General features: G+C 45.0%; 1 protein-coding gene across 1 annotated transcript in view; it reads left to right on the forward strand.

Moving 5' to 3' along the window:
• The first annotated feature begins 596 nt into the window (after window positions 1-596).
• The window catches only part of HAAO (3-hydroxyanthranilate 3,4-dioxygenase), a 955,259-nt gene continuing 943,044 nt past the window's right edge, over window positions 597-12,811 (forward strand). The window contains exon 1 of the mRNA XM_078649691.1: window positions 597-804. Coding sequence (XP_078505817.1) covers window positions 725-804 — 80 coding nt within the window. The 5' untranslated portion in view covers window positions 597-724. The remainder of the gene's footprint in view (window positions 805-12,811) is intronic.

Here is a 12,811-nt window from a genome sequence, read left to right on the forward strand (position 1 = left end):
AGCTCTGATCTCCTACCAGAGAGGCCAAAGAGTGAAGTCCAGCTGTTTGGCAGGGGGGACGGCGTCCACCCGGTACAATAAGTGGGGGAACGCCGTCCACCCGCAGTGGTACACCGACTCGAGCCCTGGATTTTTCACGTCGCTAGATCCTTCCTTTTTCAATAGGCATTTCTTCTTTCAGGTCATTGCGACATTTGTCTAATTCTGACTATTGGTCAAGTGTGGTTATGAGTACTAAGTCTGTATATTGAATACAGTGTTTGAATCTTATTTTGTTCGGCAAGACTGTATGTTCCCTAAACGTTATATCGCTAAATAGGGACACTATAGGGTTTAAACTGTATAAAGAATGGTTCGCAGGACGACCTGAACATACTGTATACAAGGGCCAACTTGTGTGCATTCTATTTTGAAACGCTGAATGGCGAAATTAATAAATACTTCAAGAACAATAAATGTCAAACGGAACACGTTTCTCCACTTTGTACTTCCTCGGTTTAAAAGAAGTTATTTGTTAATGAGCTCACGCGGATGTTGCTCTCTCGTCCTTGACTGGATGTGAGTTTGCCTGTAACCTTTGAACCTTCGACCGTGTAAACAGAGCTGCCCCAAAGCACTACTCTTCAAAAGACAGTCGGGCAGTGAACGCCTCATACCTGCAGTGCGAAGCCACCGTTTAATAAACAGTGTTCGCTCGATTGCGATTTTTTCGTCCAACGGAGAAATGGAGACTCTGGTGAATGTAAGGCAATGGATTGACGACAACAAGCCATTCTTTCAACCACCGGTGTGCAATAAACTCATGTAAGTATTACTCAGGTTTTACTTTTACTTTCTGTAATGAGATATTACCCCCCACCCCAAAAAATAATACAGCTGAAATTAAATCGGAAGACGTGTCGAATGTATGCACCTAAGGAGCAGCTTGAAATGTTTACAAAGCTCTCGCTTTAAATGCTACGTTTATCTACTTAAAAAAAAAACAATCTTACAGCCAGTGCTTCTTTTGAGCTGGTGGTTGCCGCGGGTGCCCAATGGCACTCATTTTTGGGGGACTGATTTTTCCTTATCCATACATTTACAGAGAGCCAGAGGGGGAAAAGACAAACATGAAAGGAGGAGGGAAAGACTGGGGAACCACCGCCTGAGGAAGAAAGCAGAAACTTGCAAGAGTGCAAATTCAGTGCCTAATTTGAGCCGGTGGGGGCCACTGGAACTTATTTTTGGGGACCTGAACTTATTTTTCAGCATCACATAGCTGCCAAGTTCACACAGGTCCATGCTTGATGCGCTGCTCTAGTTCCCTTTCATTTTCCATGAATTGTTGGACTTGTAGTCCTGTACTATAATGCAATAAACAAGGCTAAAAGGTAATGCATGGAGCTGGGAAACCTAGCAGTGCTGCATAATTACCGAGCGCAAGGTGGAAAAACACACAGTTTGGAAAGAAAAGGAAGAGAAAGACAGCAAAACCCTCACAAAAGGAGAAAGCAGAAACCTGCAAGAGCGCGATAAAGGAGCAGGGAATATTTGGTATTGGTCAACTATATTGGTTCAGTACCCATCAATGTAACATGCAAGTAGTATTTCTACACAGTAGAGTTCAGCCAAGAAAATGCTTTAAATTGTGTAACACAAGTTCACAACATTCTATTTTACAAAACATCAATTAGACAAATTTATTTCATAAATTGACCCACTTGTAACTTGGTGTGTCTCTTTGAACTATGTTCCTTGCTCTTCGTCATCCATACTAATATAATAAAGAGAGAGCCCAAACCTTTGAGGCGGGTAATCTCAGGAACCACAGCAGAAGGTAAAAGGTAAAAGAACCGTGCCAGCAAAGTAGTCCCTTGTGGCCGTGTCTGCGTTGTGCTGTGGGCGTGTGCTGGGGGCGTGACAAACACTGGGGCGTGTGGTACGTTCCGCCCTTCATGCCATGTCTCATATCGTGTGCTAATCCCACCCTGTTCCTTTTAAATGCCCCTGCACCCCATAATCATAACCCACCCTTACTCCTTAAAATACCCCAACACCCTTAAACACTAACCCATCTTAACCCTGTAAATATACCCTGTACCCCAAAACCCAAATCTACCCCTGAACCCTAAAATACCCCTGTACCCCAAAACCCAAACCTAGCCCATAACCCTTAAAATACCCCTGTACCCCAAAACCCAAACTTACCCCTGAGCCCTAAAAATACCCTGTACCCCAAAACCCAAACCTAGCCCTGAACCCTAAAAATAACCCTGTACCCAAAAACCCAAACCTACCCCAGAACCCTAAAATACCCCTGTACCCCAAAACCCAAACCTAGCCCTGAACCCTAAAAATACCCCTGTAGCCCAAAACCCAAACCTAGCCATGAACCCTTAAAATACCCCTGTACCCCAAAACCCAACCCTACCCCATAACCCTAAAAATACCCCTATACCCCAAAACCCAAACCTAGCCCTGAACCCTAAAAATTACCCTGTACCCCAAAACCCATACCTATCCCTAAACCCTAAAACTACCCCTGTAACCCATAACCCAAAACTATATCTGAACCCTTAAAATACCCAAACACCCAAAAACATATACCTCAGTACCCCAAAACATATACCCCTATACCCATACTTACCTTATCCAAACATTAAAAAAAACATGCTTTTAACATTCATGCATGTACAACGAATTTCGTTGTAAATGTATGCGTGGTAAAAGCATATAAAATGTAATGCCATACGTTATAATGGCATTGCGGAGTCATGGTACTTTCGTAATGAAAGTTTGCGGAGTGATGGTATGCGAAAAGAAAGTTGCGGAATAATAGGTGTTTACCCTCCCCCGGTAAGTACATTGGTGGCACGGCGGCCCACATCTCCAGCAACATACTCATATTTTTTCACCACCCATTTGAAAAATGCACAGGTCTCTCTCATTGATGGCCAGCACCGACATACATTTTTAGACACATCTCCCGCCACAAGTTCTAGAATTGCGAACTTTAGAGCTGGGGAGCTACGTTCGAATCTCGGCATCAGCTCAACATACTGTGATTTCAGGCAAATCGCCTTGTCTCCCCGTGCCTACCACAAATTAATGTGTTCTTCTGTAATGCAAATTGTGCACATACCATGTTGTCGAGTTCGCGCTATATAATATTGCAAGGAAAAATAAAGTAGGGAAACTCGAGTTCACACACTACTGAACGCGCACTCTTAAGTGCATCAGCAGTGCACTGTGAATCGGAGTGTTTCACAGGCCTGTCACAGATAAGAAATGCTATCTAAATGAAATCCTACAAAACAATATACTACTGGCCGGCAGCAATTCATACCCGGACAACATCGGGACGGGCTGCTAGTCCTTATGTAAAGCGCTCTGATACCCACTTGGGTCATGTTCGCACTACACAAAACTTACAAATAAATAATACATAAATACAAGATTGTAGCTGTAAACGCCTGAGGCTTGAGCCGGGCGGTATCTTCCTTGTCCTCTTTGAATTCTTTTACTCGTCAGCACTTGCCCCATGTGTCCTCTCCCCCCCAGCACTAGCGCGCCGATTTAGGGCGTCGTTTGTTGCTTCATCGAGTTTATGGTGAAGACATTTTTTAATTGATAGCTTTTAAATATACATTTGGCACTCACCAAAGTCAGCGCTGTCTCCCACAGAGTGTCCGGCCGATATTAGGGCTGAGATACCGGGGACTCGGGCGGAGTGTTAGCGGCGGCCATCTTGGGTGAGTCAACAACATAAAAGCAGGCAGAGCGCTCCACTCGCGAGATTGTAGCTGTAAACGCCTGAGGCTTGAGCCGGGCGGTATCTTCCTTGTCCTCTTTGAATTCTTTTACTCGTTAGCACTTGCCCCATGTGTCCTCTCCCCCCCAGCACTAGCGCGCCGATTTAGGGCGTCGTTTGTTGCTTCATCGAGTTTATGGTGAAGACATTTTTTTATTGATAGCTTTTAAATATACATTTGGCACTCACCAAAGTCAGCGCTGTCTCCCACAGAGTGTCCGGCCGATATTAGGGCTGAGATACCGGGGACTCGGGCGGAGTGTTAGCGGCGGCCATCTTGGGTGAGTCAACAACATAAAAGCATACGGCCATGGCTCCGCGCAGCGGACGCGCTCAGCGGTCGCGCCGTATTAGCGCCGGCGTTACGCCAGAGTTCAGCCCGTCTGCGCCCGTCCGCGCTGAGGACAGGCTACAGGACGGGCTGCATTCCGTGAGGTATCACACTCCTATACCTTGGAGGAAATGCTGGTTTGGAAACCGATTGACTCCCTGTGCCACCATAGGTATACCCCTGAGGAACTACTGCTTATGGCCCCACATAATATACGTACCCGGAGCCCTGACACATTCCCCATGATTAACCATTCACCTATTAATTTACACTCTCCGCCTAAAAATATTTGTTCGGAGAAAGGATACCTTATCAATGCTCGCTCTATAATTAAAAACAATGTAACCTTTCATGATTTTGTGTTGGCTAGAAGGCCTGCCTGGGTCTTTGTCACGGAAACTTGGGCCTCAGAGACCTCAGGACACGACCTCCTAATGGCTATCCCAGAGGGTTATGCACTACACAGATTTGACAGAGTCAAGCGAAGGGGAGGAGGATTAGCAATTCTCTATCAGTCGCATTTTATCTGCCGCATTAATGCCCTGACGACACCATCCGACCCCTTCCAGGTCCTACATTTATTTATCTCTTCATCTCCTTCAGCTTCCTTTGTTGGCCTTCTTGTGTATAGGCCTCCTGGACCTAGATCCAAATTCAGCAGTGACCTGTTTAGAATCATGGAGCCATATGTTGGTAATCCCCACTTCACTATTCTAGGTGACTTAAATTTTAGGCCCTCTGCCCCCTGGTTCACTGAGCCTCTTAGGTTGATGAGACAGAGGTGCAGGAGACAGGAGAGAAAATGGAGGAAATCTTGGGACACTATGGACAGAGAGTTTCATAAACAACTGTTAGGGGAATATAAGTCCACGGTCATTAAGATAAAGCAACAATACTTCTCCGACCTTACTACCTCCCTCACCTCATCAAAGGAGCTGTTTAAAGTAGTGGACTCCCTCTGTTCATTACAAGTTCCAGACCCAGTTACTGGATCACAGGAGCTCTGTGACAAGATTTCAACCTTTTTTTACACTAAAATCGATGAAATTGCTTCTCATTTGGAAACGCAGAAACAATCCCTAGGGAATCACACTATCCAGGCTCTTACCAATTCAGAAGCCTGGCATAAAGATCCTACCAAGACTTTATCTAACTTTCCGTTGATCACTCTTGACAACCTCAACTCTCTGCTAAATAGGACCAAATCTTCCTCCCCTCTGGACCCCTGTCCTCTTAGAGTAATGAAGGAGTGTAGGGAAACACTACTTCCTCCATTGTTGGAGGTAATGAATAGTGCCCTGTTGCATGGGGTTTTTTCGTCAGCTTGGAAGAAAGCGATTGTTAAGCCACTACTGAAGAAACCCTCTCTAGACCCCACCATCTTAAAAAAATTTCGACCCATATCCCTACTTCCTGCCCCCGCCAAAATGCTAGAGATCCACCTGAATTCACACTTGTCTGCTTTCCTTGACTCTACTGGGTTCTTAGATCAGACCCAGCATGGGTTTAAGAAGCTGCATAGTACGGAGTCTGCACTTACTATGGTGACAAATAACATCAGAATGAAAGTGGATCAGGGACTGACAACGCTGCTGGTTTTACTCGATCTGACCGCAGCATTTGACACCCTATCTCCCTCAATTCTAACATCTCGTTTGAGGGAGATAGGAGTGGAGGGGCCCGCTTTGAGCCTTCTGTCCTTCTTCTTAGATCTTAGAGAACAGAGGGTCAAGCTTGGAGAATACCTCTCCCCTGCTACATCATTACAATGTGGGGTACCTCAGGGGTCAGCTCTAAGCCCCACCCTATTTAACATTTATGTGGCCCCACTAGCGAGACTAGTAAAAGCACATGGTATGGAAGTAGCGTCATATGCAGACGACCCTCAGATCATGGTGTCACTGGCCCAACCGGTCAGCACCTCTGCGTCCAGCTTCAGGAGTTGCATGCAATCAGTCTCTGACTGGATGATACTCAACTCCTTGAGGCTAAATGGCGAAAAGACCGAGGTGCTGATCTTTGGAAGGGACCAGGATGTATGGTCGAATGAATGGTGGCCGCCTTCCCTGGGAACATGCCCGGTCCCCTCTCATTCAGCCAGAAATTTAGGGGTTATCTTTGACACCTCGCTGGCAATGACCCTTCAGGTCAACAGGACGGTGGCTACTTGCTGGGGAATTATCAAAATTCTCCGACGAATAGTGCACTACCTTTCTCCCCAAGCTAGGAAACAGACAGTAGTTGCGCTGGTCGGGTCAAGATTGGATTACTGCAACTCACTATATGCAGAGATCAATAAGTTACTGATCCAGTGCCTCCAAACAGTACAGAATGTGGCCGCAAGATTTGTATTAGACATTCCTCGCTCCTCCTCTGCGATACTAGCCAGAAAGAGCCTCCACTGGCTTCCTATAGAGCATCGTATCTCCTTTAAAATCATTTGTCTGGTGCATAGGGCTCTGAAAGCTGGAACATCTGATGGGCTGGGATCTCTTCTCTCTGGCTATATCCCTAGCAGATGTCTACGTTCATCACAACATAATCTGTTGGTGATCCCCCGGACTAAGAAGTCCAGATGGGGAGGAAGAGCCTTTTCCATAGTTGCTCCGCATCTTTGGAATGCACTTCCATTGGAACTTAAGTCCCTATCCTCTCTGCCCCTTTTTAAAAAGGCTCTAAAAACATGGCGTTTCAAGAAAGCCTACCAGTATTTCAATTCTTTGGACATGAAAATATTTTCGTTGGTTAGGCGCCTTGATGCCCGACGGGCTGAGTCTGCGCGTTATAAATTTGCTTTCATTTAATTTCATTTCCTTTCAACCCTTTATTCTTCATAGTCAGTAAAAACACATAGCCTACGTTTTTCGTCCTCTCAGACTCAGGGCTTTCAATGTAATTATTCCTTTCTGACTACATGGTGGTATATGCTAATGATTCTCCTCCTATGGTTCGAAATGTTTGTGCCTCAAAGTTGAAGTGTGTCCAAATGGTAACCAGTCTATGATCCAAAGAAGTATTGAGGTAACATCATTCTGGATATTTGAAACAAATATTCCACTACAATTGGCGGTGTCCCATGATTCTGGAACTGAAGCTGTCAATTTTTCAGCCTACTGGGTTCTTGTCGTAGTATGAAAACTGATGTTTTGTAAACTAGATTACAAAGATGGGTGCTGAACCAATATAGTTGATCGGTAGTTAAGATTTGTTTAAACCTAGGAAGTGTAGGGGAGTTGAACTTCCAGTTCCGTTCACCAAACCCAATCCTAACTGTTCCCACTAATAGATAAGTGCAGTCCTGCTTGCCTCAATCCCTGTGGAGTTGAAATTGTTCCAATATTTGGTAGTGGATTAAAGTAGATTGAGTTAGGTTAAAGATTACCTGCTTGTTATTCAGTCAGGGCTTTAAGTAGGTTGAATAAACTGAGGGGTCTCTCAAAGGGGTGTGACCGATGTAATTAAGGGTGTGGCTTAAAAGCGCCCAAGCTGAAGATCTATTCTTAGCTTGGTGTGTCCCCCTACTGGTATTTTATTACTTCTATCATCACATCCATATATATAATAGAGCAAGTAACATTTCTCTTACAACAAGCTAGTACTGTTGGCTTTGTCAATTGGTGTTAGTTGTATAACATGAATAAGCAGCAACCATGGATTCATAGTATTGCATATTGAAAATGCTTCAGTTCGGAAATTGTGGGACTGTGAAAGAACTCTAACTAGTCTCTTTGAAGTTACATCAAAGGCAGTGAAGAGTGGTACTGCAGCAGAGTAAAGATTTCTTTTTTTTTTCGTCTTGATGGTGAGGGCAAAATTGGAGAGCCCCATAGGGACCCTTCCGGTGCTGAGCAGCGGCAAGACAGGTCCCACTTAAAGCCCTGTATTCAGTGCACCAACGTTAAATTTCACAGGCCGCACCTTCTGAGCAGAGCTTTGGCACTGGCACTTATTCTTTCACAAATGAAGGACTGAGTGATAAAGAGGTATGGACTGTCTAGCGGTGGATTAGTGAGGCATGAGGTGAGTTCAAGACTGTGCAGCCTTGGTATTCTGTACACTGACATTTATTAGCACTGGTCGTGGTCCAATGAGCAGAGCTCTGGGCACCAGCACTAATTCCTTTTACAAAGTAATCACTGCCGATTGTATTCAATTTACAAATGGAAATACACTAGTTGCAAGTTTATCATTCACTCACCGAAATAAATCTGGATAAATACCATGTAGATGGAAAAATGTGAGTGCGAATAAATGCTGACAGAAACGTCAGTAAAATAGGAACCATAAAACTGGAAAAATTCAGATGGGTCTCGAGTTGTGGTCACTTTCTTATAAAAAATCAGGGCATTCTGTAAGTGGTATATATTGTTAAATTTGTGCAGCGTTATTGTAATTAGTTTAAAATTTGTATATAGAATTCAGCTCCTCCATTAGAGAATATGCTGGTGCTACTGAGTACTGAATGTTTACCAATAAGGTTTTCAAACGATCCAGTTAATCAAGGATATAGTGCTCCACTCCTGGGGTAAGATTTCCACATTTGAACTATTTGTGTGCTTTAATATTAGATGTTCTATCTAAGAATTCATACATGTAAGCTATTGCAATTGAAACAATATAATAATGATGTGTTTTAGGGTATTTTTCCGGATTAGACTAGCTAGGCCTTGCCTTCATCTTTGTTGAAAGGGCTGCTGAATCATGATGTTCATTCTGTGTTTACATCTTCTTTGCTCAACACAAAGTGCCACAAGATGTTCACCGTTAATTTTATATGACGTATTGTTCTTGAAGAACATAGGGGATCAAGCGTTTTGCTACTTTCCAAGGCTCTTCCTGCTAGAACACTGTTATCACATTCATTCACAATTGTTTCTGTTGTTTATGTTACTAGTTTGTTCTGACACCTCTGGATGACATTAGGTCAGAAGGAGCAAATCAATGTTCTTGTAGTGGGTTAGGGCTAAGATGGTTGGGTGAGGAGAAACTTAAAAAATATGATATATTATTTGCTGTAATGTTGCTCACACCGTGCTGGTTTTGCAGTTTCCATGATTTTCCATTCTGAAAATGGCTATATAAACCCAAGAACTATTTGGAAGTGAGCCAGAGTTTTTGGATCACTACTAGCGATGGTGCCTGATTTTCCATTAATTTGCCGCAAAGTTGAGGCTTAGGGCCTGATTCAGAGTTTAACAGATGGGTATATACTCCATCAGGACAACGGAGTAAACTACTCCATCGCCTTGAGTGAACATCCACCCGCCATATTTTGAAATGTTGGCCAGCCTAGCTGACGTCACTTGCATTGGCAGAAACTGCCTTTTCAGCAGTTCCTTTCAATGCATTGAAAGTTTGACGGATGGTTCAGTCAACAGGATGGGGCAGTGCAGCAAGCTTTACATTTCTTTTTTATTTACAGAAAGAAAATCTCATAGCAAACAAGCATTTGCAATGCAATCAGTCTCGCCTTTGGGACCTTATATGTATTTAGCTATGCAGCACATTAGCCTGGGCGCTGAAACATTTACTGTTCTTTAACAGGAGGGAAAGTAAGCGTCAGGGGCGATATTTACAAGCTCAGGTTAAGTCACGCAGGGTGGCTTTACCTGTGATTGTAAACATTACTCCCCAGGCTGCAGCACTGCTGCGTCATGCAACGTGATGCACCGGAGGCGCAAGGGGCTTGTAAATCTGCCCCCAAATCCTTTCCATACTCTGCTCCTGTACCGGATGTTAGAGCCAAAACAGACCCCTGCCTTGGCTCTGCTTGTTAATGTGATGGCTCGCCCACCTCTACTTTAAGAGACTGAGAGAGGTTGTCACAGGAGTGCAACACTTGCAGTGGTAACTAAGCCTAGAGCCAAGGGCCAGATGCGCTAATCACGCCTTAATTGTGGTTGTCTTTTTATAAGCAATCTGAACAAGGCGGTCCAGTTCCTTTGCTTGCATCAGGGTCCATAGCCACAGAGACTGGAAATGGTTACAACGTGATTGCGTCAGAATCAGAGAAAGTGGACAGGATAGGGCAAGAGGCAGCAGAGAAATAAGGACTGAAACAGCCAGAATGGTCAAATAGGGAGCATAATTTGGACAGTAAAAATGCGATAATAGTGAAACAGTGGTAGGAGAAAGGAACAAGGAGAGGGTGGGTTCAAACAAAAGTGCCAAGGATGGCGAAGAAGAAATGGGCCAAATGGAAAGCTGTTGGCAACCAAAGCAAAAATGTGAGACATTAAAAGAAAAATTAAACAAAATCGTGGCGAAAAAGCAACTTTAAAGGAAAAAAGACACAGAAACAATAAAGTAAATAGAAAGCAAAGCAAGCGAGTGAAAGATATAGGAACAAATAAAGGAAAAATGAAGGATGAGAGATACACCAAGAAAGTTTAGGAGAATCAAAAGAGAAAGTAATAGATAAAAGGACTGAGCGAGAAAGAAATGACAGAGAATGACAGAATGACCACAAAAGAGAAGGAACAATAACATTGAGACAACGAGTAAAGAAGTGGAAATGTGGGTAGAAAGGGATGGAGAGAGATAGTAATGGAACAAGAGAGAAGGAGAGAGAGCGATAGAAGAACAAAGAGGAGAAGGACGGACAGGAGAAAGAAAGAATGAAAGAAAGAGAAAAAGAACAAGTATGGACAGATAAAGAAGGAAAGAGTGTTAGAAGAGAGAGTTGGGGAAGAGGGAGAAAAGTAAAAAGAAAAGAGCAGAGCAAGAGAGAGGGACAGAGAAAAAAGAGGGCAGGTGAGAATAAAGGAGAGCACGAAAGAAGGAGCAAGCGAGTGCCAGATGGGCCTGGGAGCGGTGTGTGTCCTGGTTTGTGGTCACGATGTGTCTGTTGCCTCTCCCCCGGGCTCACATCCTACTTGGCTCTGCTCACCCGGACTCTCACCAGAGCTGTTCTTCCTGCTCAGCCACTCTACCTTTCCACGGGGCCTGCTCCTTAATTCGCCCCTTGGCACTGCTTTTTACCACGGATGGTATGACATGTGGAGTTTGTGGTGCCCCGCTCTCCTTACCACGGGTCTAATGGTGCTTTGGTGAGTACTGAGTAGTGCAGCCCTGGGAATCAGTACGGCCCCTGCCCTGGCAATCTAATATGTAAAAACGAACAGCTCACCTTTTTAGCACCCACAGCTCAGCAAATACCACCACAGAAGCTGTGGGCGCAGTGCCCAGAGAGACTGCCCATGCGGAAGGAATGCTCAAAACATACAACGAGACATTGTTGGTGGGGTCCAGTTGGGAATGTCTTCCCCCTGGGCCCACCTCCCAAAGCCCCCTGGGCCCACTTCCCACTGCCTTCTGGGCACACATCCCACCCTCATGCGTGCACCCAGTCTCCATCACCGCACAGCATAACTGACACACAGAGCTGTCCCGTCTGTGTGTGCGTGTATTCATTTATTCATTCACCAGTGAAACAAATAATGTATTTTCTTTAGGGTTTTCTATAGTAGCGCCTATAATTATGGAGTGTTGCACAGTGTTGTCTTGTTTTCATTACACACGTGCATGAACATGGCGTGTATCTGTAGAGTGCTACATTCACCCCCAGATGTCTCCTGGCACTATTGACATAGAACAGGTGGTTACTGTTACACAATTCAATTTTACAATACAGATTAGGAACAAAATTGTCTCTGTGCTCGGAAACATGCATTGCCGTTAACCGAATCAATGCTACCCATGCTAGCGCCCTTTGGAAAAGTGAAAGGAGGAGCTGCTCCTCCCAGGACTGGCCCCACGACCTTCAGACTACACCAAGGTCTGAAGCTGATACCTCACCCTACTGAGTCACTTTACAGAGTTCACCTCACTGACGAGGTTTGCATCACAGGACTCAACCACTGAAGGATGAAAGGCCAACGCGGACCTGCCAAGACTCTTGTTATGAGTGTGTAGATAGTGCTGCAAGGCCAGTGACCAGCGGTACTGCCATGGGCATAAAGGGAAAGCAAGGGGTAGCAGCTCGTACCTCTGTCTGATAATACTTGACATCCAGGCAGCTTGTGGGGACACTGCGTGTGTGTGTAGGAGGGGGTGCTGGGGGGGGATTTGTGATGTACTCCGCAGGTATGACCTTCCTTCTGTTCAGGGTACACTGGGGCATGGTAATTTCAGATCACACTGACTGCGGTGGGCACGTTAACCCTCTGAGCTACTTGTCCACCTGCACTCGCAATGCATCATGGAAGAAGGCAAAGACCCCACAACGGAACAAGCCGGAACCAGAAAGTGTGGCTCTTAGCAGTAAACAATACAGTTGTTTGACGCCCCAACTTGCAGTCCATACTGGTCCTGTCAGTGACCCTACACCCTGGCAGCCACGCTGGAGGCCAGCTCCACGGAAAGTGCATTAATACCCCAAACACATCTAAAAAGGAACACAGCACAGGGTGAATCTGTCTACACATAGTCAAAGCAGCCCTGCCCTTGTACAGCTCGTTTGATTCATCATAGTGCTACCGCTGGAAAGCCTCAGGTAAAAATAGATTAGGTCTAGTGCTTGCTACATAGTCTTACTACTTCATGGCGCTATACACCCAAGGAATTATCACCAACCACGGCAAAGGTACATATTTCGGGACAACGGGATCACCCACCCCTGTCAGCCCAGTGCGGAGAAAGTTCCAGCTCCGAACTGTCCTGTGGGAAGCAGCTGCTGGAAAATGAATATT

The sequence above is a fragment of the Lissotriton helveticus genome, chromosome 6 (assembly GCF_964261635.1).
Source record: "Lissotriton helveticus chromosome 6, aLisHel1.1, whole genome shotgun sequence".
Lineage (NCBI taxonomy): Eukaryota > Metazoa > Chordata > Amphibia > Caudata > Salamandridae > Lissotriton > Lissotriton helveticus.